Below are 26,872 nucleotides of genomic sequence, written 5' to 3'. Positions count from 1 at the left end.
TTCTTGCACACACAGGCCACTTTATCTCATTCTCTGCTTTCTCTTTGTACCCAGTGTCAGTACCGGGTGGCTGTTTTCCGTCGGAGAGAGTCCTAGCCGTGTTTTTCTGACATTGTTTGTGTGGTTTTATAGGCTTAGAAGGGCATGCGTGTTTACTTTTGTCGGTAAAGACAGACACGAAAAACGAAGTTCATGAAACGAAGAACCACTTTGAGAAGAGTTTAACAACAGTATTATGACATCAGGACATCTTGAACCCACTGCACTTGTCGCCAGTGCCCAGTATCGCACCTGCCTGTAGGCTCACAAGTTTGTTATTCCTCTGTAGGTGCACACAGCATTCAGTTCATATTTACATGTAGCCTGCTTGCTCCTGACCTTTGGGTATACCCAATATTAACATTCTGCTTACTTCTAGGTGTACCCAGCATGCTATTGACCTGTAGATCACCATGCTACTTACCTCTAGATATAACCAGCATTCTTCTCACCAGTAGATGCACCCACCATTTTCTTCACTTTTAGGTGTATCCTGCACGCTAATGATTAATAAGAGCATAAAGCATTATGTGCCCCCGTAGGTGTACTCAGCATGCTGCTCCCTTACAGATGTACCTAGCATCCTATTCAGTAAAAGTGGATGCATTAAGTCTGTTCTTTGTTTGAGTAAGATGAAGTTATTTACCAGTAACAAATGATTGTAAACAATTCAACACGTCAGAATGTTGTCTGTATGTCAGCCTCAATTATTCTTACATTATGTGGGTAAATTCTGCAAAGAAGAGATTATATCGGCTTATCAAAAAGCATACATTGGTTAAAACAAGCCACATCTCGTACTCCTAGAATTCACAGGAACAAACTTTGGATAAGAATTATAATGAGTACACAGTAAGTTTCTATAAACATTGCATTGGATGGGAACTCTTGGTATCCACATTAAAACACATGTAGAAGCTCCGTACATTACAATACGACTTCATATCGCCATACTGAAGCATGTTTTTTAAATCGTTTTCCCTTTTATTATCTTTTTCAGCATGAAGTTTTGGAATTAAATATCTTTGAAACACCCCTTTCATTCTTAAATCAGTATAAGAGACAAGAGTGGAGGTAGAAAAGAGATTCGGAAATGGAAAGGCAAAGTGTTTAAAAAAAACCGAATCGATTTTATTTATCTTCTAGAAAGATTTCAGGAGAAATAGATATGCTGTCTAGCTGAAATTCGAGAAGAGAAACGCACGTGCAATAATCTATTAAACTCATTCTAAATAAACCATTCAGAGAGGATGTACTCTTGAAATTTACCAGTAGGTACTAACTTTGCTGCCCGATACTTACGATGTCCCTTTGGAGTATTGACTGTCAGGTGGGTCCATAAGTTCTAGCGGTTCCAACAGGTGGGGCTTCTAGAATATCGGGGCGTTCCTGTCCGTTCCCCTCCACGATTTCTGTCTCTCGTACATTAGGAATAAAAGTTTTTTTCCCAAAGATAGCAAAACATTTATATTTGTTGTCTGACATCGTGCTTTTTGGGTTGTGTCGTGTCGCTCTTTGGAGCGAGGCCTTTTCGACATATTGAGTAACCAGTGGGACATCATCCAGTTTATACTGTTGCCTTTGATCTTCAGACATGCTATTTTTTCGGAAAATAATTTACTTGTACAATATCGGGCAAGCGCTAATTTTGAGCTTCAAAACACACACACACACACAGAGCTTGATCTTGCAGTGGTCATTTACGCTTGACTATTTGTAATAGATGTGCAGTACCCACAACCACTGTGTGCTAACTGTAAGCATGTTTCCGTTTTGACGAGGTGTTACACCTGGATCATCCATGGGCGGTTGCTATTGTGTTGGTACAACGTGAAAACTGTTTTTCACCTGTTGCTGAGCCTGCCTGCATGTGTCCATAAGGTGTGCACGGCCCGAGTCACACACTTCCCGGTAACCATTCTGGGATGCAGAGCAATAAGTAATGTAGTGGTAGTCAAGGCAATAGTCACTTATAAAGCAGATTCATTTGTTAGGCGATCGCTGATTTTCAACAAAGTCTGGTTTTTTTTCAGCCAGACACAAATCGTTATTAGTTATATTTTTTCCTCTAATCTGCTTGCAGCTTCGCCTGGCCTTTACAGTTTGTATTAGTTTACAATATCAATAAATATGTTTTAATTTGTTTATTCTGTAATATTAGTGTACGTTTACATTGCCTAGGACAGGGTTGGGCAAATAGCGGCCCGCGGGCCGCATGCAGCCCGCCAAGTGGTTCTCTGCGGCCCGCAGAAGCCCTTTGGCAACACACAAAAAAAAAAATATTACCGAAAACAAGTTACGCTTAGTCCCTTCCCACGCCTGCTGCGTACGTAATGGCCGGCCTTGAACTGTCTCGCCGGTAGCCAGTGGACCCTTTGTTACACCTGAGTTACGAAGCGGCCTGACCAACTTAGACGCGCCGTTAGGTAAGGTGACCAGACGTTCATGTTGATGACGCACCTGATGAATTACAACTTGAACTGATACACCTTCAATCAGATCATGCATTGAAGGAAAGGTTTTATTCCCTGTCACTGGTTGAGTTTTATAAGTGCCTCTCCAACAAATCATTTCTTTTTAAGAGTATTTGCTGCCCAGCTATTTTCAATATTTGGTTCAAGTTACATCTGTGAGCAAAGTTTTCCTGCATGAATATAAACAAGTCAAAGAACAGGTCATTGCTTTCAGATGCAAACTTGCAGTCAGTTATGAGAGTATCTACCAGTAATTTTGAGCCAAATTTTAAAAGAATTGTTCAGCAAAATTGTATTCAAAAACATTTTTCTCATTAAATTGTGTGTGCTTAATTGTTCATTCTGGTTTTATATTTATTCCTACAGTGTTACATATTTCATGTGCTCATTATTAAATAAATGCTTTTGTTTACAATTTGGCGATTTTACGTCGTTTTTGTATTCAATTACAAGGTGCGGCCCTCGGACTAGTCATGACCCAGCAATGCGGCCCTCGCAACAAAAAAGTTTGCCCACCCCTGGCCTAGGACATTTCGTGCATGTAAATATTTATGTCAATTGGACCTATCATACGTGTATATCATTCACTATCTCGATCATTTTTGTTATTTCTGTTTATTTCCACAACTTCCAAAGGTTATGATGCACATCAGATGCTGAAAGATCCAACAGTTTTTGTTGTTTTGGCTCCGTGCCATGAATGCTATCACAGCGTGCTGACAGTGGTCGCGTCTTATGCAGAGTTCAGGTAGACAGCGACAACATAAATATATGCTGTAATTTTATGTGCTGGGATACAACTTTATATTCATTATCAATAGTTTCAAAGTTGGCAGTTTGTACCTGTACCTTGCTGCTCCTGCAAGTCAAATCCGTACAATTCAGTCTCACAACAAGCATGTAAACAACGACAAGCGGTCGGATGTCTCGGATTCCTTAGAAGAGTTTTTCTTTCTTTTCTTACTCGAAGATTAAAACGAAATAATTTATAATCTACGTTTAGTACTTTCGAGACAAACTGATGAATATTATTGCTAGTTTTACAAAAATGTCCAGATAGTTGTTGAATTTAAACTTTACTTCGAACTTTGTTTCCAGTATTCACAGTGAAATGAACCTCTGTGCTCGTTTTAATGGATAAACAGAAAAATATTTAACCCTTGTTGAGAACAGTAATGAGGTCTAAAGTTTTAAATTTCTCAAACAATCTGATTTGTGTTATTTTTTGCAACCTTTTTTGTCAAGAAGTTATAGAATATGAAGAAAGAATATAAAATACAAAATTTGTTTTTGTCGTCCTTTGTGTTATATTTTTATCGTACTATTTCTTGCATAGATCCCACAACATAAACTCAAAGTCTGACACGAGAACAAAAGCATTCAGAACATTGTTAGTTGTTCAACGACGATAATTTTTGAAGAATGACATTTCATCTGTTACACAACATAGCCCTGAGAACTTTCCCGGCATTCCCTTGCTAAAACGTTTTTTGATTGTCGGTGTACGGCGAGAGTCTGGCGGTGCGCTACGGCATCCTCGTGGTGCTGTGCTGCTCACACGAATGCCGCACAGGCTGACGTGGCCTCGGCTCTTGTCTTAGAGGCATCTACTGGGCTGTGCGTGTGCTAAACTATATATATATTGAGAGAGAAAAAACTTGTTCACGGTCCATCATTCCATCCAAGCTGCAGCTTATCAAAACCTCAGCTATCTCTAATTAATTTATTTATAGGCTGTTGCTATAATCATTCAGTTTAATTAATTTTTTTTAACGTTTACTGAAGGAAAATAACCCTTTCGTCAGTCTGTCTCTGTTTCATAGCAACTGTTGGTCTCCCTCACGACTCTGAAAACCATCTGAGTGAATTCAGCTGTAGTGGTAACAGATTTATGACTAATTCTAACAGACTCTAGAAAAAAAATGAAATTATATATTTAGCTTCGAATGTTTTGAGCAAGATGGACTGCGATTATGGGCTCCAGCAGGCAGGCTAGGGTTCACGGACGTGGTGGTGTGGTCTGTACACCTGCACACGGATGCCGCTCTCTCGCCGACTGCCACGCGAGCTATGCGCACACAGTCAAGCTGTTTGCCTAATGTGGTAAACGCCAGAGAGGCTGCTGCCGGTCGAGTGCTGCTTGGGTGCGGACTTCCGTACACCGCCGGCTGGCCGGGCGAGCACGGACGTGTATAGGTGGATGGCTGTCTGTCTGCCGAGACCAACGCTTAGCCTCTTGTCAAGTTCTCCACTGTTAGTCATGGCGAGCCTAAACAATAAATGTGACTAAACCGGAAGTTTTGTATATACCAGCCTTGTTCTAGTAATTAAGCTGAAATGTGACTAAACCGGAAGCTTTCTATACACCAGCCTCGTTTTAGTAGTTAGCTCGAGAAAGATCGTCTGCAAGCAGTCCAATAATACAAGTTCATGTTCTAACAAAGCGCTGTCAACAAACTGAGTAAATGCGCAAAAGCATAATAGTAAGACTAATGCAACCCTTCCATTTATAGCTGCTGATTAAAGGGGAAAATCGCGGTCTTTGAAATTACAGACCAAGATGAGATTTTCTTAATGCATATGAATAGAATACATAAGACCTTAGAGATAACTAAACTGGTATTGGACTTTTTGTCAATAGAGACCTTTGCACTTTCTCTGCTCCCAGTGTCCATAACTAACATTGCTTTTTAACAGTATGAATAAAACAATATATTATAACAGACATTAGGGCTATTTTGATTTGCTGTATGTACTTTTAACATAGAGGTCTTTGTTTCTGTCACTGACGAATAATTTACTTTGCCCCATATGCTTCTGTACATTTTACTCAATGTGGAATTCATATTTCTTGTATTTTTGTTCCACCAATCTTATTTGCTTACCTCTAGAATATTTTGCTCATGGTCTACATATCTTTCATTTGTGTCACCAACCTGTATACTTTGCTTTGCCAATGGTATATTTTTAACAGTGTGTTGCACTTGTGTCTTACCAACTTGCATAATTTTCCTGGCTTCATTTGAATATATTTTACAAATCGCACATTGATACTTCTTGAGCTTGTGATGTTGAATTCACTTGAATATAATTTTCGCCTACCTGAAACTGAGAAGCTGTGGTTATAGCCTGTAGAAATTTAAACAGACCACACCAGTAGAAAAAAAATTTACTAGTTTATATGTGGCAGGCGATAAATTCTAAACATTCTAAGAAATTCTACCAAAACATTTACTTAAGACATGAACTCTGAACGACTATGAAACAATTTTTGGAAAACCAATAGCAACGCAAAAATGTCGACATTTTCACAGTTAAAACAACATTAATTTCATTTGGCTATTACAGTGATATTTTCATAGATTTTACAACATTTTGGCAAAATTTTTGTAAGCAAAAATAGATTAATAACGTCTATATCTTGTTTATATCTCTACGGAGGAAGACAATAATAATACAGTAAACTTATATAGAGCCATATCCCGGTCCTTCAGGCAGGTTCATATCGCTTTACAAAAGATACACACATAAAACACACACACACACACACACACACACACACACACACACACACACACACACACACACACACACACACACACACACAGAGGCATACACGGACGCACGCAGCATAAGACAGAATGCCATATGAGATGGAAGATATGTAAGCCAGAATCTGCTCTTCCCTCAAAAGGTTTTGATATGTGGTGGAACTTCTGCAGTGCAAATAATTCACGCTGTTCAAAACTGTTGACCTAGAAGTCTGCACTTCTATCTTCCAATTTATTCATAAATGCAGTAAATGTTTGTCAAAGCAGTTCTCATAAAGAATAACAAAACTTAACAGCAACATTTAGATGCACTGTTTACTGCCTACTCCTCTCAGCAAGACTACACTATATCTATATAAAATCATATACAAATAAATTTTAGGGATGGCTGACATACATAGGTTTACATTACTTCCTGTCACAAAAATAGCATGAATATGTTAAATAACTTTTAAATATCCTGATCTTAACCGTAAAATTGGTCAACTGTGCTTGTATTGCCATTTTAGTCATAAGAATAACTGAAACAGTTTTCAAAAGCAAAGTGCATACATTCAAAGCGTTGCCTTTGTTTCCCAAATTTTTCAAATCCGAAGTTTTCAAAGTTTTTTTACCACTAGCAAACGAAAGAAACGACAGTCTTGCCATCACATGATGACATCCCTGTCATTATTTGCACTGAACGACACAGGAGTGCCTTGTGTGCCTGTGCAACTTGACTGTCTCCACAGTGCTCAAAGAATACAATAGCTTTTTCACTTCGTGTAGTCTTGTTAAAACATTTATGTGCAGGTCAGCTGGATAAGAATATATTATGCACCACTCATACGGTAACCATCGTCAACAAAACTATTGTTATTAATGATAGACACATATAGTTCTAGTAGTATTTGTTCTTCATCTTGTGCAGAGAAGTGACACTTTAGTTCTGAACCCCGACGCTTAGAGAAACAAAATATTAAATTTAATCATTAAAAGAAGCGAGTCTAAAACATCTGTCTGTGAACTTATTTTTAGAACTCCTAGTATATTACCAGTTCTTTTGATAAAGTAAACTGAGATCAGTGGACACTAATTGCTTTGATTGTTCACGAGGACTGAAGCAGAGAGGAGAGCATCTCAGCACTCTTTCTTTATTTGTGAATGAACTGGCTTGCGAAGTGAGAAATAATGGATGACATTACAATTTCCACTTTTAAAAGGCTTTTAAAAGAATGAACTGCAGCGTGTTGCATGGATATGTGTTATATCTCTATGTGTCTATTGTTTTTCTCTGCTTTAAATTTGCACTGTATAAACGGAGTTGTCCGTTATGACTTTAATCCCCCTTGAAACGGGCCTCTGATTTGATCCGCGAAATAAACAAGTTCAAGTTGCAGTTCATATTTAAGCAGCAGATAAATTTTTAAGTTAGTTTTCAATCCAGACATTGCTGTAAATCTGTGTAATGTATTGACACAGGCATAGAATGAATCTTTACTTCCATCGAGATAGAAAGCTTTGTCATCAACATGACGTGGCAACAGGGTACTATGGACACAGATTACCACAAATTTTAATATATTTAACCATACTTTGATTTCTTATAATTACAACAACAACTTAAGGTTTGGAGGGACAGAGAAAATCCCTCTCGAGCTACAAACTTCCCTTTGCACATCTTCACTTTGTCATCCAAGACCTTTGTGGACTGAAAATTGTGTCCCTCAGTCTCGATGTACTCTGTAGAACGGACTCAAGATTTTGAAAGCTCAGGCTTGTGGCACTTCATCTTTGTGTGCTCAGAGTTTCAGCAGCCGGTTTACCGCTTTGGGCTATTTTGGTGGTAGTGCCTGTCTTGACAAAATGTCTATTTTTATCTCGCGGAAGATCCAGGCTAGCAGAGCTGAAAGAGAAGTTTGGGCAAAGCAGGAAGATGGCCTGTCCATTGTCTTTCCTGTATCTTACAAAGGAGAAAGTGGTTTTAAAATATAGGTCCTGAGCCAGCGAGGCACACGTGAACCTTCTTAAGTAGTGTTGCCTTGTTTTCAGAGTCAGTGTAAAACGGCTTTTGAGCCTTTACAAGTATTTGATCTCACAAATGTATGAAAACTGTTATACATGATAGTTGGTGTAATTATACTTTATACCTTCGTATCTATAGAAACTTTGCGGGAGGTAGGGGGGATTAGTATAAGTTTGTTATTTACGCTTGTAACCGATTTTGATACCTGTTGTTTATGTTCATTATCTCCAAAGAAAGGCGTCTTCAATTTGTTTCCTGTCTTCTTCCTTGTTCCTGCTGCTGTTTACTAACTTGCCCATATGTTTGATGTTGCATCCTCGTTCATCCGCATGTCGGAAAATGGAAGGCGTGTCAGGTGCTGCTATACCAATCTGAATTTATATTCGTCAAACCTACCAGCGCTCTTTGGCCTGCATGGCAGCAGCTCCAGCCTGCGACATACCAAGAGTTATTTTTGAAGTCAGGCACGAAGATAGCGAAGGGTGGGGAGCAGGCTGTCTCAGAGACTGTGAGAATGAAGGCGATGATCCAACAGACAGCCGGCAAGCCAGTGCACAACAGCCAGCGCCACTGACAACGCAGCTGCTCCATTTCTGCACACGTGACCGGCCGTGATGTAGCTCCGCACTAATTATACATTTCTTTACCGTTTGGAATCCGGAAAAGTTATTCCAGTAGATGTTACTGTGTGGTTAGCGACTTCATTTCTTATGTATCTTCTTTTAAATCTGTATCTGGCACATGTACAAATTCTTCAATGCCTAGTTCGGCGCCACATTGTTTTGTTCAGCAGTTAAGTTTGCATTTGCTTCAGTTGGCCACGGCACCAGGACTTGCCGCACCTGGTATCACCAGCTAGTCACCGAGTCAATCACTGGTCGTGTCCTGCACTGTGGAATTTTCCAACACGTTCTTTAAAGATTTTTGATGCGTTTGTGACAACAGGTATGGAACTATAACTGTCACTGATCCAACATCGCGGGAATACGGATTACAAAATGGAAGCATGTCAATTATTCAATTATTTTTATTCACTGAATTACTGAACTAATCCGAGAGGCCGCTGTGGAAATACAGGAACAGTTTTGGAGAAGATGTGTAGTTTTAATGTGTTTTTCTAGTCGCAATCTGATGTTCAAGAGATAGGTATGTGAAATAATACTTTAATTTGCGAACTTTGAGCAGACGATGCTTTTTCCTGTGTGACAATGGACTGTGATATGCGTCGTTTGTGTTATAGATGTGTAAATTGTAAATGTAGAGAAAAGGTGTTTCCTGGGAAGACAAATGGTGACTGCAACAAGGAGAGTCCCAAAGGTAGTCAGAGCACTGGTGAAGATGCTACAGCGTGTTCGTGACAAGATAAAGGTAAGCCACAGGTTATTTTAACTCATCAAAATCTCCTCGTGCTTTATGGCAGCCACGTAAGTGGACGTGTGAGCGTAACGGTCTTACAACATTCAGACAAGATGATAGTTGAAGACTGGTAATGTAATCAAAAAGTCTGCTGTGCCTTTATTAAATAAAATGTGAGTCGATTCTGTGTTTCTCTTAACAAAGCTTTTCACATTCAAGATCTTTTTCACAAGCGTTGAAGGCCATCCTGTTGTCTCGAGTCTTCTGAACTATTGTCTTAGAACCAAACCATGGCTGACAGCTGTCACGTATCTAACCCTCACGCGCTGGGAATTTTTCTTTCTCTCTCCCCCCCTTCTTTTAGTTCCTACCCATTTTTCTGCTTGAACTAAAGTCTTCCTAACAATGCGACATCAAAGGAGACAGCTATGGGATAAAAACAAGAAGCCACTAGTGGAAAACTTTGAAAAGCCACACATGCTGTTTAACAAGGACTCGGTAAAATCATACACACTTACATCGTAATTTCACATTGCCTTGCATGGCCAAAGAAGTCTTTTGATGTGCAGCTGTGTAGAATGAATCGAAAAAGATGGCTGCAAAGGTTGTCATTATAACGGCAGCCAAAAAGTAAATCCTGTCAAAAAGTATACAGGCAATCGCGTATCTGCGATGAGACCGCAAGAGTGAGAACTCACATGCCAACACATGATCAGAAATAGTGAGGATACTGGATGCCTTCTTTAGGATTTGTTGGTTATTTAAGGCTGCTATTCAAGTCTCTCTTAGAAATATAATAACAAGGGGGACAATACTGTTCCCGTTCCCTATTTAATAAGAAAGCCCAATAAATAAAGCCAGGCTTTCATTCCACACCCAATGACCTATCTGGAACTCCAAGGCTTTATCTCTACACACCAAGATCCGCATTTTCAACGCAAATGTAAAGTCAGTCTTCCTGTATGGATCTGAGACATGGCGTGTGACAAACATCATCACCAACAAGATTCAGACATTCGTCAACAGATGTGTGTGCCACATCCTCAACATCAGATGGCCCAAGAAGATCTCCAATACAGACCTGTGGGAGAGAACCAACCAAAAACCTGCCAGCCAAGACATCAAAAGCGGAAGTGGGGCTGGATCGGTCATACCTTGCGAAAGCCGCCGACAGTTTGACAAGCTTTGGGGAGGCGCAGGGTTGGAATACCCAGACAGACGGAGAAGATCAGTCCAGAGAGAGGCGGAGGCAGCTGCATGACATGGTCCCCACTGGAAAGGGACGCCCACAACCGGGTCCGATGGCGGGGTGTAGTTACGGCCCTATACTCCACTGGGGATGAAAAGGAATAAGAAAAAATGTAATGGAGGGTGAGTCTTCATATCCCATCTCCCCACTGGACGACTACATAACATTTATGCGCCACGGCAGACCTGTGACAGAGAACTGGGTGATCACTAACTCGTGTTCAGGGACAAGAGACTGTTTTTGCCTGGTAACATTGATAGAGAAGACATGATCCCCAAAGCTGGCATAAAAAGAATTAAGTTCGTTGCGAAGATCCCAACCATAACGCCCACAAGTCCCATGGGTTTTTTTAAAGAGCGTTGGCCATGCGATTTATAGAGGGTAGTTTCCTTAGTACCATGCCACCCCACACTGAGGTCGCCACTGCTGAATTGCAACTTAACCATTTCCCCTATTTTAAATCCTCCTCCTTCTCTCTGCCCCTCCTCTCTCTCTTATATTATGCACTCACTCTTTCTATCTCTTTCTCTCGTCTCCTTTAAAACCGTAGCGTATATAGAATATAAGATTTTGATTACAAAAATCACTATCGCGAAGTCGCTATTATAGTCATTTTGAGAAGTTGCCGAAATAGGCATCGAATCGAGATGTTTTATGTCTGCAGAGCTTGCATACCGAGTTTATTGGCGACTTTAGACGGTTGTTCCTACAATTCACATGAGACAAAACTTTGTGCACGTGTAACTTGATAATACAACCCCTTGTTGACGATAAATTCTTTTTCAATAGCTTAAGAGAAACTGTCTCCCTTTGTGTAATGTTTGCCAGCTATTTTTTATGAAAAAGTTAGAAAATATGAATAATAAAATATGTTTTTCGTTACCTGCGTATTACCGGGTTTCTTCCGCGCCATTTCTAGTACAGATTCCACGAGATAAACTCTAACATATGGTATAGTAGGTGACCAGCAATCACTCATTTTGTTAATTGCTAAATGACAGTTTTTTAAATAAAATTACTCTTTTGTGGTGGAAACAGATTTAGTGTACACCGAGTGGACATTGTACATTAGTATCACATATGGTCTCATAATCATTGCTACCGCTGCAGACCTACATACACATTGTGGTCGTCAGTTCGCCGATGTGTCTTTCCTAAAGCTTCTGGACTTTTTGGGACCTTGAAGTATTGAAGGTTTTTTTTGTTTATACTAGAGTGAGAGTTACGAGGCTAACAGACGCTTTATGATGGCTGCTACATTTGACATGGACAGCTTCGGTTCTTGTATATTTTTTCTTTCGGTGGTGTCACCTGACGCAGGTGAAATAATTCTAGCTCAAGTTTTGCTGTCAGTTCGGTAAATTTTGAGCATGTCGAAAAATGTAGCTGATAATGGCTGGTGCTGGGTTGTCGGGCTACACCGATTCCTGGGACTGCATCATGAACTTATGTGAATTTTGTTTCTTCCTCTTCCGCAGTCACAACCATGCACCACTAACGCATTTGCTGTCTTGGAGGCTCTGCTGTTCTTCTAACATGAACATCAAGTTTTTATTCTTCGTGGAAAGTTTTGCCTGTAGACGAATTAGCTATTCGCGGTTCCTGGTCATGGCAATCCCCTATTCCCGTATATCTACACTCACAAGGCATTATCTTTTGGTTAGGAGATCGCTTTACACGTCGCGGGCTGCCACTCGACCAGAAGAGTTCATGTTGAATGTTCAGGGGAGATAGGATGCCAGGCTCGCTGCTTTTTATCTGACTTTAATTTTCCGTTTATATTTACTGTCAAGATGTAAATACTGAGAACTGATGCCCAAGCTGTTATTTACGATGAGGATATAAACATTAGTTTCCAGAATTTCCTTCTCTGCTTGGAACTATCCAACCAGGCAGACAAGCAGCACTGCCTTCACCCCACCAGCTTCCATTCACTGGCGAGCGAATCTGTTGCCTTCACGAGATGTGCTCTGCCATTGCCATGGGCTGATAGCAGGGGAAGAAGTAGGTGGTTGGGCGGGAGAAGTGTGCGTCAGAGCCGGGATGCTAGAATGAAAGATGTGCCTGCACAGTTTGTGCCTTGCTGGCTGCCCTTTTACACCCTTCTTCCCAAGTCTCAGCTGCTGCAATGGCAGTGTCTCAGACCGCAGCTTTCCGTTTGCAGGGTAACTGCCAAGTCTCGTTAATGAAGTTCCTTTTAGCGCTGGCCTCAGTGACAGTAAAGAACGGGACCAAGCTGCTGCTTTGCGTCAAGTCTGCTATCATTTCGACACCATCATAACCGCCGCTATGAAGAAGATAGCTCTCAACCTGCTGAAGGTCAGTTCTTGCTAGTTTACACATGTGTAGTACCACCCAGTAGTGAAAAGTCCTCACATGTGTAGAGGTTGGACCATAGTAGTGACTTCAGTCTTCAAGTGTGTAGAACGTATTTGCCTGGAGCGCATGCATGTTGCTGCTTCTCCCAGTCTCACAACTCCATCCAGTCTCTCAACTTCAAAGGCGTTTTGTGCTGCATCTTACCAGCATCGCACTGCAAACCAAGGGCGGTAATTCTTCTTATGATAGTATTCCTTAATTTACCTGTACACTGCAATCGGTTCCTACCTGACCATACAAAGGGAGGGCAATCTGGTGTGGCTTGAAATATGCAAAAACTTTTCGGTCATCCAATCTGTCACTCCCATGGGACATTACCATCTACTTGTCACTAACTTTCTGGTACACGGTGTGTGTATCCAACCCAAGCAGAGTTTTACTTAGAAATTCCTCTTTAAAATCCATCTGTTCAACATATTCTTGCAGTTTGTGATATCTACCAAAGGATACTGACTCTTAACTCACTCATAACATCGCTATATATATATACATTTAGTATACAGATTATTATAAAGACATGATAAAGGAAAGTTGGACTTTGATATGTTGTGCTTCAAATTGCTGTAGGTAGCATGACAGTCGTTTACCAGCTAAACTCTTGTGTTCATTATATTTGTCTTATCGTTTGAATCATTGTCAGTATCGCATAAAATCTTAATCCATAGTGATCATCTATTGTAGCGAATACAAACATTACCAACGAGGCCACTGAACATTTTTTTGTTTGTTTTAGTTATCTCAAGTGGAGACAGACGTATTCTTGTTCACCTCCCCCAACACACACACACTTTGTTACATATTAGTGTAGACAATTACATCTATGATGTTCTGTCTAGTTTCAAAAATTAAATGAATAGCTGACTATCCAGCAGTATGTTTGAATTATTTGGTCTGCATTTATTTACGTACATTCTGCTATTTTTATATGTTTATTTTTACTTTGCTGGTTTAAGATTGCAGATATAAAAATTAATGTGTATTCAAGTGTGTACATCAATGTGTGTTACTAACTTGTGATACATGCTTTTTTTATTGTTTTTGACTCTTAAAATGAGTCGACAGCCTAATCGATGAATTTCAAATTCAATAAGTAGTTTACTCACGCTTATGTTTATGGTAAAGCTAATGATCATGCCTTTTGTTGAAGTGTTTGCCCTCACTTTTTCTCATATTTGTTGGTTTTGTGTTGTTTTTTTTGTTTTTTTTTTTACCTATTGCATAGTCTAGTTCATTTTCTTTGCGTCGTCGTTGTGCAGGAATGTTTGACTGTGCGACTTTCAAATTTCCCATTGACTGCCAGTCTTTCTACCTGACGCTATAACGGTTTTTTCTGTGTCCAACTACTACTAGGGGATCTTCTATCAGCGTCAAACAATCATTTGCTTCAACATTTTCATGCAATTTCTCTCAGCTTTCTTATTGCATCGATATCAGCAGTCTCTTAGCGATTTGATCTCCGTTGGCCCGAGTATCGATTAATCTGTTTTGTGTTCCTACAGAAGAATGAATTTCCGAGTTGATGATCTGAACTGTAACAAATCACAACCTTTGTCTAATATATCCAGCAGACCAAAGAGCCAAGTCTCCTATTGACTCCATTGAAAGAGTCACTGGAATATAGTCTTTACTTCGTTTTTTATTTGCATCGTCATGTTGGAGACTGTTTGACTTTTTTTTTTTACCTCTACGACTTTCAATTTTCGCGTCGACTTCCGGTCTTTCCTACCTGATGCCATAACGGCTTCTTCGTCTGTACCAGTCGTCACTACTGTTGGACCTACTGTTGTGTTTTGTATTGGTAAAGCTCGGTGAGCCTGCCTTTGACTGGAGTGTCGCGCTATAAAAGATCACTGGCTTTTGTTATAATTACATATGCTGGTCTTACAGTCAAAAGTCAACTTATCCTTAGCACTAATTAAGATGTCAAAATTATGGGGGCTACTGTCATGCCATTGCATGCCCACTTTCTGCCAATTGAATGTTTTTTCTTGACATTACTGATAAACTGCTAAATTATAATTTCTGCATCTTAATCTTTGTCACCTTACTTCTCTCTTAGAGCTAATCATGTTTACAGATTGACATGTTTGTGATTCATGTTTTGCAGTATAGGTGGGTTTAATACGACGAAAATAAGCTGTATAAGCATTTGTTTAGGTTACTAATTTTTTATACTTCATACTTTATAAGACGAAACAATAGCATTTCCAATATTTCAGCAGGATTATTGTCTATGATGTTTTTCTAGAGCGCTGATGAAAAACTGCGCAGCATAGGCAGCAAACCACAGCAGCAACAGCCTACATCTTCCCCTGTTACTGCTAGTAGTCAACCTAACGCCGCCATGGCGGAGCGCCGCGTTCAGATGCGACAGGGACGGCGGGATCGTCGCGACGGCGATGTACAGGCCAAGGAGGACGTCAAGCGCAGGTCCAGGAGCGAGGGACCTACCGCTCGCAGGGTCGCCCACTCCATGGACGTAGGAAGCGGAAATGGAAGGCGGGGTTTACCAGGCCAAACAGCAGGCAATAACTTCGAGAAAAAAGTAGACTCGAAAATTACCGCCTTAAGTAAAAACCAGCTCTCTACTCTGTGCACCGATCAGAGAGGATTTGCAGATCCTGGTCCCTCTACCTCGGACTCGGATTCTGATCATATGCAGTGGACAAAAAATCCTTTAATGGTGCGCAAGGTCAAAAAGAACAAATCAGATAAGCGTATTACCAGCACTGAAAAAAATGGCTCATCTTGTTACAACCAACTTGGCGCGCGCAACACGAATAGAGAAAGCTGGGTATTTCTAACGCCAGAAGGAGATCAAGGAGAACTCAACACTGAACCGACAAAAAATGAAGGAGGGAGTAATCCAGGCAGCCTCAAAAGCAAATATCAAAAACTAGAAGAAATGAGGAAGAGAAGGATAGATATCGCGGTGACTTCGGATGAAGAAACTACACCGGAGTCAAGAATTTCTCGTCTCAGACAAAGGGCTTTGCAAGGAGGACTGGTAAATCAGAAGAAACCTGAAAACTTTGCTTTGACAGTCTCTGATCATAACGGATGGACACCTACTTCTGATCACAGGGTAGCCCAGACAGTGATGTCTGACCAGGGTTCACGAATTTCCCGTGTGCAGCCATCCCATGATCCTGGTCACAGCTTCAGCCAGCAACCTCTTCCTCTAGATTGTAGAAACGAGCTGTCGACCTCGCATTCATCTCCTGCACCTGTTGTCAGCCAGAGGCTCGTCAGTCGCAGCCCAATGGAGCTGACTACACAAGCAACACAGCCTCAACTTGGTAGCCGATCTGTGAGCATAGTGAGCTATGCTCAACCTACACCTGGGAGAGCCCCTGGAACAGGCTATACTCAGCCTTTACAACAGCGCCAACAGCTCATGCACCAGAGACAGCATAATGAAATCAAGCAGAGTGTGGTAAAACCATTCACAAACAGTGAGGTAGCTGATGTGTCGTCTCCCATTCCTGCAGTTCGTCAGCAGTTTTACACCATCCCTGAACCTCAAGCTGCCCATCGTACCTATCACAGCAGCTCCCCTGAGTTTCAGGTTCGCAAAATAAACTCCACTGTGCGTATACCTTCCGCGGACTCCATCTATGACAGTGTTGCTTTTTCTCAACAGTCAGAAAAAACAAGGAACGGCGTGCACAGGACAAATACAGAGACACAGCAGGTCTTTGCTCAAGTGAATCCACCATCCAGTCGACAAGGTAGTAGTGAGGCGAGGAACTACTGTGCAGAACATTGCTGCTGACGAGCTGCTGATGAAGGGTGACAAACGGCACATTTACCGCAGTTTCAACGAAGTGGTGGAACTGAGATTAAAGACACAACCCCACTCAAAGGAACGACCTCTGTCTCAGGGTTTTGAAGCCACAAAACTGTTACAAAGTGTTCATCAGCAAGATGGTGGGGTCAAAAGTGAGGACTCACTTGACGAACTAATTGAATCTAATATTCAGTATCTCGAGAGAGAAATCGACAGAAGCAAGACGAAGAAAACAGGGGTTTCAGTGTCACGATCGTCCAGTCTTCCTGATCCTCGTCGAGTGACAGCTACCATATCCAAGCCCTCTGTAACAGTCAGTGGTCAGCAGCAGAGCGGGGTGTTGAGTGATCAACAACAACAAAGTGGACTACTTGATAGTCAGCAACAACCTGGGGCAGTCAGCGTATGCACACGAACTAACAGCAAGCTGCACTTTCACGTTCCTCTTCCGTCGACCAGCTTGCAACCTACACCTCAGCTACTGATCGCGGAAGAAAACCAGTTCTCTGACTCAACGTATCCTGCCCAGAGCACTGCCTACCCGCAATATAACACAAACAAAATTGACAGAAAGTACTCCTATGACAGCAAAACTCGACCGCCACGATCCAACAAGGACGATCTCTCAAAGTCGGACACACAATTAAACGCAGCCATTGTAGCCCCTACATACTGCTACCCCATGCTACACCCTGACTACAATGCTGGCCGCAGCTGTATCAGTGATCAGAACTTATCACAAGATAAAGGCAGCAGCCGCCTGAGCGATCGTGGAATGTTCTCGGACGTGGATTACGACATTGAAGTCTCAGAACGTGTGAAGAAATGGGAAAAATTTATGAAGAAAGACCCTCACCAAGTAGGAGCAGATGTCAAGAAGCCTGTATCACTGAGCACCATACAAGAAAAACTTGAAGGTGACTCGCTTATGATGCCGAGTGAACTGAGAAAGTCTCTTAGAACAAGCCAACTTTATGTTGATTCAGCCATTTCAGCCCATCCACAGTTAAATGTGGTCAACATAAAGCCTGCCAACTCAGACCCTGCACTGCACTTTAGTGACCACAACCTACTGTCTCGAGAAAACGCACGGAGCGGCATAGCACTGAACTCGCCTGTTTCTTACTATACCAACGCCTCCAATACTTATGCCCCGCAACTAGCCCCAGTTAGTTACAGCCAGGCCCGATCTACAAACCCTGTAAGCACAACTAGCGGACTAATAATGTCCCCTCATGAGCTTCGCCAGCATATGCTCGCAAATAAAAACTATAAAGAAACTGTTACTACGGAATCCCAAATGCAAGGTTCAGACAGTGCCCTAGAAAAGGAAAGCGCGGTCAAACGAGTGTCTAGGTACAAGGATGAAATGGACGAGCTGCAGGTAGTGAAACAGGAGTCTGTCCGCGACCTGCGCCGGAGGTTTGACGAGAGGAACAACTCTGCTTGTGAAGATGAACCTCGCGCCGAGACGCGTGTCGCCAAAGTGTGTCCCAGCAGCAAGGAAGACGTCGATGTTAACTGGGCACAGATGATCTTAGGACTGGAAGACAGGATCAAGGATATGGAGGTATGGTCACCAAATATGCAAAGCACTCAAGGTATCGTTAGTATCGAGAGGGTCCAAGCGCGGACTTTGCAAACCATTCCCTTCTCTGAAGACCCTTTTTGGAAAGAAATTGAAGAAATGACGACCTTTGACCCGAACAACTTGGGAAGCAATCAATCTGTTTCGAGCAGTGCTCAGGGAGAGATGAAGAGCGTAACACTTGAAATGCCTTCTCCTCAGAGCTGCACGTTGCCCAGCCAGCCTCGCCAGCAATCAGGAGTGTCTGTTCGTGAGCGACTTCAGCGATCGAAATCACTGTACACGCCCAACATCACTCCTCTGACGATCAGTGTTGATAGCTTCTCAGCTGGAAAGTCATCCAGTCTTGAAAGAAGTAGCAACACAGACAAATACAATGCCCCCAATGCCCTGGATGAGGTACTCGAGGACATCCGGTCTTCTTTAGAAAGAAAGCCTCTCAGTCCCAAGAAGAAGCCAGGTGACAGCTCTGACTCTCACAGGTCGTCTCCAGGACCGTCCTGGACATCAGAACTTATAAAATCAAGGCCAGAAAGGTCACGCGCGCCGATCATGGCGGATGCTGTCCAAGTCAGCAAGTGGGACAGTCCAGGCATGTCTAGTGTCGGTCAGAGGGGTCAGCCAGTATCAGCTATCATAACCAGCACACAGAAAGCTCCGCCACCTGCAGGTGCTATGGTCGCTGGTCAGTATCATCTTGATCCGCTGCTGCTTCGACAAAAGTTACTCAGTACTGGTCTAGTGGAAGAAGAGCATGCTGACGAAGCATTTAGGCATCAAGCTCCCAGACAACACACACCTGTCACCGCTTCAAAACCCGTGGCTATAGCCCCTCCTCAGACAATTGTCAGATCGGCTATCGCTCCTACCCAGCAGCCGCCTCTCCCCTCTAGAACATTCTTCCAGCAGCAGGAGAAGCTCAGTCAGGTAATGGAGTCACAGAACGTCTTGCCAAGTAGTCACAACGTCTCGTGCTATTGCTTCCGTTTTTTGTTGTTTGTTGTTTGTTTGTTTGTTGTTGGCTTTTTTTTTTTTGTATGGCTTTTTGTTATTGTTTTTGTGTGTTTTTAAGGGGAAGTGTTTTATTTTGGGTTTGTTTGTTTTAGCCTAAGTTGTCTCTTTCATTTGTAGACTCCTTACCCGGTGTTAAGTTATATAGCACAATGCTTGTAATTTATTTTGCACAATAACCCCGCTACGAAGGGTTAACATGAGCCTGTAACATAGTGACCAGAAAAATATAAATGCGGCAAAAGAGAAGTAAATCAATTTCAGCTTCAAGTCTGTAATATACAAATAACGATCTGACATGGTGTCTATATGAGCGTTTTTTTCTACTAGCTTTAAATTTTTACATTCGGTGTATCTCTTAATCTTCCACAAAGCATAGCTCTACAAGGACTTTTTAAGCGCAATAAAACTTTATATCGTAGCTTTAATTTAATTTTGCGCGGATCATCAGCAAAACTTCATGCGATTAAAAAGGAAAAAGATACCTGCACTTTAGGCATGTCACACCATAAAATCCATAAGATTAACGATACCAAACGCTTGTTGTTCAGGATAACTTGTATGATTATAAGTCACAACAACAATAATAATAATAAGCATACGTTTTTACGTCTGTTAATATTACCTGATTTTGTTGCAGGTGAATGATTCCATAGAAGAACTTCGCCAGCTTGCAGTGAATGTTGAGCAGAAGATTAATGTCATAAAATCACTCCTGTACACCGCGGATGATCAAAATTTAGATAAAATTCTGCTTGCTTTGCGCAAGTTTGTTCCAAATACTGAGCCGCGTTCGCCTGATATCCGACCTCGAAACATGCATGACTTCTACGTTACCAAGAAATCGAAGCTAGAAGATGCCTTGTCGGAACTGGAGAGAATCTACGACGGTTTGAACCTGAAGGACGACATACTTACTGACAGGCCGGAAAGAATGGAATACCCTCTTTATAGGAGCAGGTCATCTGAACCAAAATCCGATATGCCCACATCTTCAAGTTCGTCGATTTGTCAAAACCTTCCTGGGATCAAATCTTATTCTGTTTATATTTCACAACCGCCATTATCGACAATGCAAGCAAAAACATTATCACATCGAGCTTCCAGTCGGCAGTCTGAGGGAGAAACTGAGAAACAAACTCAGTCTGAATTTGATCTTATCTCCAAATCCTTTCAGGCAATTATCGATGAAGTTAATAGAACAGCATCTCTTGTATCTAATGCATCAAGTTCACAGTCACAAAATGTCCAGCAACTGCAGAAAGTCACGGAGCCACATAGTAAAGTGCGCCAGCAAGAACAGGGTATTGTGAAAACAGCTTCGCCAGATATACAACGGCGCATCGTCAACATTACTTTGAAGTCACAAGAAGTAAGATCACCTCCTGCTGTTGCACCCAAGCCAGCAATAACCACCAGCAGCTTCACAAGCCTTCAAGTAAAACCGTTGGTATCCACCACTCTGACACAATCCCCTGTCAATCAGGTGCCTTTGGAAACAAGACCAGTTCAGTCCGCCATCGGCGTCGGTGGTACCTTTAAGACGGAGGCAACAGCAGCAAAGAGGACTGATACTCGCACGCGCAGCCGTTTCCGCGGAAAAGCAAATGAAGAGGACGATTTCAGTACCAGAAGAGGACGATCTAAATCCTCACCTACTATTACTCTACACGATTTTTTGGATCCAACATCTCCAGACACCGACCAAGCTCCAACCAATAAAACAGCTACATCAGAACTCAACTTTCAAGTGACACCAGTAATCTGCTCTGAACTCACTGCCGATAGATTAGCCAGAAAACCTCCATCCCAAGCTGAAACTGTACACCCGCTGAAATGTTCAGTAGCAGAGCTTCAGCTGAAGCCTCGCAGTATATTTCAAGATCCTGTAGTAGACCAGCCTGTATCTATGACAACAGCAAGTCAAGCCCAGGTCCATCATCCGTCCATTATCAAGCCTAGTCCTAAGCCCGCTCCTCCTCTCGACTCAAAGACCATCGTCTTTCCGGGAACTACAGATCCCTTTCAAAACACAGTTAGTACTACAGCATCAGATGTAATAATACCTGCCTCAGATAATTCAAATTCGAAAGTCAATGATGTGCTCAGCTCAGAGAGCTCAACAGAGAGCAAAAGTACAAGAGTTAAACGTATGGGGCGTGGCGTGGCCATGATGGTGGAGCTCTTCAGCTCTAGTGACGAGGAACGCTTGCGTAAGACGCAGCCTCTGCACACGCGCAGTGCACCTGATCTGAGCTCTAACCTGCCTGCTGATGGCATGGCCAGTGCTTCAAAAAACATCAGCAGCATGAGACCAGCAGACGTTTCCAAGGAGATGCTGCAGAAAAACCTATCAAACCATGAGATGAATGCTGCACCCCAAGAACGTCAGCAACCAAGTGCAGACTTGAATATCAAGTCTCCCGATGGTGCACAAGATGCAATAACTGCATCTAGCTCTCAGTCTTCCACTACAGTAGTGTTCGCCAGCCCTAGTCCTGTTGCCAATGCTCTTAGTGAAAAACAAACCATGCCCATAGTTCAGTCTCAGTCCACAAAACCTCCCGTACATCGTGTGAAACGTTACGAGGCAAGCCTGGACACGTCTTCGGAAGTCAGTCCTACAGCCACGGAGGCCATCTCCAGCCCTCCGCCAGCAGTTAGCACAAACGTGCCTTCAGCGGAAATCTCACTGACCACGAAAGTTGTCTTGCGAGAGAGACCAGCAACACCTAGCGACGGACAGAGTGAAGAAACAAAAGCAGTGTCTGCCAACAGGCCTCATAGTTTTCACGAAACTCTAGCCTCCTTCCATGTCTGCTGTCATCATTCAACTAAGCTGTCCAGACTTCGGAAGTATGCTTCAGAGGAAGCTGTTATAGAAAGTGTAGTGACTCGCACTTTCCGTTCTTTCCGCTTACCTCCCTTCGCCTCAGAACCTGACCTGCATACGTGTTTGGCCAACGCCCCTTCACTGGAAGGTACTATGTTCTGTAATATGCAAGGCAGAGTAGAGATATGATTCCGATTTTGTCTTTTGATTATGTCTGTTAAATGATCAATGAAAGTTTAAGACACGTCTTCAAATAGTCATGTCTACAAATTCAAAGCTTGTCCTAAACAATGTGCAGGTAAAGACACATGATAAAACGTTGAAATCACTTGAAAACTTTCTAACACTAGCGACAAGAGATTTAAGATAAAAGTGGTATATTTACACATATTACTTTAAGAAATTCAGGCACGCAAGAAAGATAACACGACATGCTTAGTCATTAGACAGTCATAAAAACGTTTGTAACATTGTAATGGTCATCAAAAAACATGTAATTGACAGAAGGATTAAAAGCAGATAGTAATATAATGTACAAATCTAGATAGTTCTTACAATATCAAATACAAGTAAAAATATGTTCAGTTACAACGCACATTATAGTAAAATACAAATTAAATTAACATTTTAAAGCCATTTTCTTTCGAAACGGGTGTAAAGTTATGAAATACATTTAAACCATGGGTAAGTCGTAGCAGTTGTCTTATTTGATGGATTTATCTTTTTTTTCAGAGGTGCGACAATGGAAGCGATGACTGAGCAACATGGTGCGAGTGAATAGGTGATCAAGTGTGGCAGGTGTTCAGTGTCATTCTTTTAGCATCTGAGATGCATTGTTGTACTCGACTAATGCTGACTGCTTTGTTTGCCTAAATTACCCTGCAGGGTTAGACTGCGGTAAAATTCGTTTGGACATTAATATTACTATGTGATATAGTTTATGCAGAGGGAGAATCAATGTGCCTTTGTGCATGATTGTGACAGCAATAATTGTTCTTGCTAAACACTTATACGAAGGGCAGACAAACAAATGGACATTCAAAATTAAGGCCGGCGTCCACTGCGTTTCATTTGGCTTCCCTATATCATCAAAAGGGTGAAATATTTAGGATTTTGGGCTAAGTGTCTTCTTTTGCAACTTCGTCTGATCAGTTCTCAATCACACCACATGCTATTGTTTTATTATAATTCAAAGTCTCTGAGAGAGATATATATACTGCCACAATACATAGTATGTATTGTATCGCAACCTGTGGTGTCAATTGTCAACGCTGTTAACTCAAACCCAAAAGTAAAAGAATGCTTACTTTTAGCGAATACTTGTTTTCGTATAAAATTATTCGTTTCTGATGAAATCAGGTACAGTGTATGAACGCGAAAGACGATGCTTGCTGTCTGAGAGGCTACGGCGTTGACCGCATTTCGAAAGAAACGTCTCGCAGCCTCCTGTTTCGTTATACCTGGAATGCTTGCTCCAGGTGTTCATGTGCCTTATGCCTACTTCAAGTAACTCACTTTCGAAATGCCACGCACATCGAGTAACCTGCAGGGTGCTGATTGGAGTGCCCACCATCCTTACTTCAGAGAAACTGCTAGCTGGTAGCAAAGGCACATAACTCATGTCTTTGCTTTTTCGAAATTGTACCTAATTAGATTGTTGTGTGCCTATTATCTCCACCACAATACATTTAAACAATTAGTTTCAAATACCAAACTCTGCTATCCACATTGCTGTTCAGCATGAGGCTAAATGTTACATTCTCTTGCTATTCATAAGTTTAGAATATTTTATATTAAATTCATTTCACATTTCCATAGAAGACATTATGTCTATGAACATTAAGAATACGTAGACTATGCATTTTAGTTATGATTGTTAATCAAGTTCACGAAACGGATAGTGTGAAAGTTGTGAATGTACAGCGCTGTATTATTCATTTCGATTAGCTCTAACCTATCGAAAGGGGATCAACCTTCACAAGGCATCAACCTCATTTTTTTTCTTGTAATTCCATGTGAATGAGTTGTAGATAATGATAGCTTGTATTCTCATCAAACATGCGATGGTCAATATGTTGAAACAATTTGTAATATTTGTAGTCACATTTGCACAATTCACAGTTGTACTCTGTAACCGTGTGCAGTTGGAATTGTATCTGTAAAGATGATTTTGTTCACTTCATGTTGATGTTTTGAAGTCATCTATCGCACCACCTGTCTTAAAGACAAGCCTGTTAACACACCAGATATCTGTTTTGGGGGAAACTTCTCTCTATGTATTTCTTTATATATATGCAAACATGTATGGTATAGACTTTTCCTTGATGGATGACTACCGTTGTCAAAATTATTGACAGATCAATGAATCCAACCTGTTGGCACAACGAGAAAACTGAATGACCCGTTGATATGACAACATTGATCATTGTACTGATAACAGACGTTGGCTTCTTTGAGCAGCGAAAGTATGGAATAGAAAAATGCTCTTGTCTTATAATTTAATAATCTCAAAGGTATTGTACTTAAAAAAAAAAAACTATGTGTTGTATACATGTCTTATCTTGTTTTGCTAATGTAAGAAATGTTATAGTTATCGACCATTTGATTATCGATTATTCAAGAGATGGTGGCGCAATGATTATATTGTAACCAGAAGATAGCTGGTTTTGTTTTTAACTCGATAGCTTACAGGACATTTGACAACAAGTGACCAGACAGAGCCCACGTGTGATCCACAGTCACTGTGTACACATATGTTTGTGCTTTCACTAAATGCATGTAAGAATTATATTAAGCAGACAATGTTAAATTTTCTTTTAGCTGCTTTTTGTGTGCTTTGTTAAGAGAGGTCACTGAAGTATCTCGATATATCTGGCGATGATTACGAAAATATTTTGCCAAAACAAAAATGTAATTAAATTTAATTACAAATGTTGATGTTTGAGTTAACGTTGGTTTTTGCTTATTAATTTCATTTGCGTTTTAGGCGCCTTTCATTTCTTCAGCTACGAATAACTGCAGTATGAAGCCTTTGTCATGGACCTATTCGCAAAACACTTGACGTGTAATGTTGAACGATTAGAAAATACTATTTTGATTTCTACAAGTAACTGGTGCATAAATTTGCAAAATATCACGGACATACACCACGTTTCGACGAGTTACTGTGACCGTAGAGGTATGCGCTTTCTGCAAAAATATAATGCCATGCACCCACATGTCTACACAGCTAAGGCATAGATAGCAAGTCTTTACTCATAAATAATATGAACTTCATAGTGATAAATAATATGAATAGTAAAAAAATAACTTATCCTCCGTACACTGAATGGCGGGGACAAACTATCACAAAGAAGTGACTTGTACTTTTGAGACCATTCGCTGTTTCGCTTATTTGTTTAATATCGTTTTGCTGTTTTTTTTAATTGCTTCTGATTGTACTAAATAAGTGTATGCCTGTCAAAACTTGGGTTATGACTATTGTTTTGGCATGGAAGCATATCAACAAAACGGGCAATTTTATGCTGGTGCATGTGGCACTGACAAGTGTACATAATTATACTAAGGTAGTTTGGTATAAATATATATATAATTATACTAAGGCGCATAGGCGTGAGACCTGTACATTGGAATCTTGGCTTGAGCACTCGTGAGCGAATGTTGGCAGTTTGAAATGTTTTCTGTTGATTATTTTACTTATGGCAGACCTCTGTTGTGCAGCTCTGTCATATCAACAGGACTGTGCAAGAAAGGAAAGGCGTTGAAATTAGCTTCCTTGACATCTTATGTAAGTTCTGTACATGTACATCTGTACATCGATGACACATTGAGCAAATCGTGGTCTATATGCTATCATCGTGTGAGCCACGAATGTTTCATTTGTAAGAGATGAAGATAACCGAAAATCACACAGATTTTATTATCATATTTGTATCTTTCTTTTATGAAAAGATGCAGGTACTCTGTTGTCTCTGTTTCATTTTGCTAGTAGAGAGAAAGACAGTGATATCGATGGAGAGATTGTCCGTGCCAACGGTAGCATTTTTCAGGTATCTGTCGCGGAGCTGCCGTCCTTGCTCTTATCAGAGTTGGTCTCCGTTCTACATGCGTTCAACTGTCTGTCAGTCTGCTGGCAAGATCTTGGAGTTCTTTGTTAGTACTGCTAACAGGTATGAGTCGTCTGCAAAAGGTATGTTGAAAATCGGCCTTCCACCAATGGAAATGGAAGTGTGATAGTCGTGGAATGTTCTACGCATGGTGTTCCCCAAGATGTTGAGCAGCAGGTGTGATAGGTGCACATTTGACATACGCCTTCTGAAAGCTTATATTTTGTTATCCAGCAGTACCACGCTCGTTAAGCTATGATAAAATGCTTCGATGGTTGGACGAGGCCTTCTTCGATGTTGAATTTTCGCGTAACATGTCATAGTCTCTCGTGCCAGACTTTGTCAAAAGCCCCCTTAAAGTCTATGAAGTTGTGACAGAGATCTCGATGATACTTCAGATGCCTATCTATCAAGATGCAACAGTCGAAGATCTGCTTAACTGTGGTCTACATCCAGTATGTTCTGCTAGCAGTTCCTCGTCTGATGCGGTG

The 26,872-nt window shown here is 41.3% G+C and overlaps 1 protein-coding gene across 1 annotated transcript; it reads left to right on the top strand.

Annotated features, from left to right (window-relative positions):
* Positions 1-12,159: 12,159 nt before the first annotated feature.
* On the top strand, positions 12,160-24,124 carry LOC112565600. Its single transcript, XM_025241151.1, is given in 5 exon segments — positions 12,160-12,993; positions 15,302-16,822; positions 16,824-19,358; positions 20,083-22,423; positions 23,008-24,124. Coding segments are annotated over 5 exon segments (6,450 nt in total). The 5' UTR covers positions 12,160-12,963; the 3' UTR covers positions 23,031-24,124.
* The last annotated feature ends 2,748 nt before the right edge of the window (positions 24,125-26,872 follow it).

This window comes from Pomacea canaliculata, linkage group LG1, assembly GCF_003073045.1.
Source record: "Pomacea canaliculata isolate SZHN2017 linkage group LG1, ASM307304v1, whole genome shotgun sequence".
Lineage (NCBI taxonomy): Eukaryota > Metazoa > Mollusca > Gastropoda > Architaenioglossa > Ampullariidae > Pomacea > Pomacea canaliculata.
This window is presented reverse-complemented; position numbering and strand designations above follow the sequence as displayed.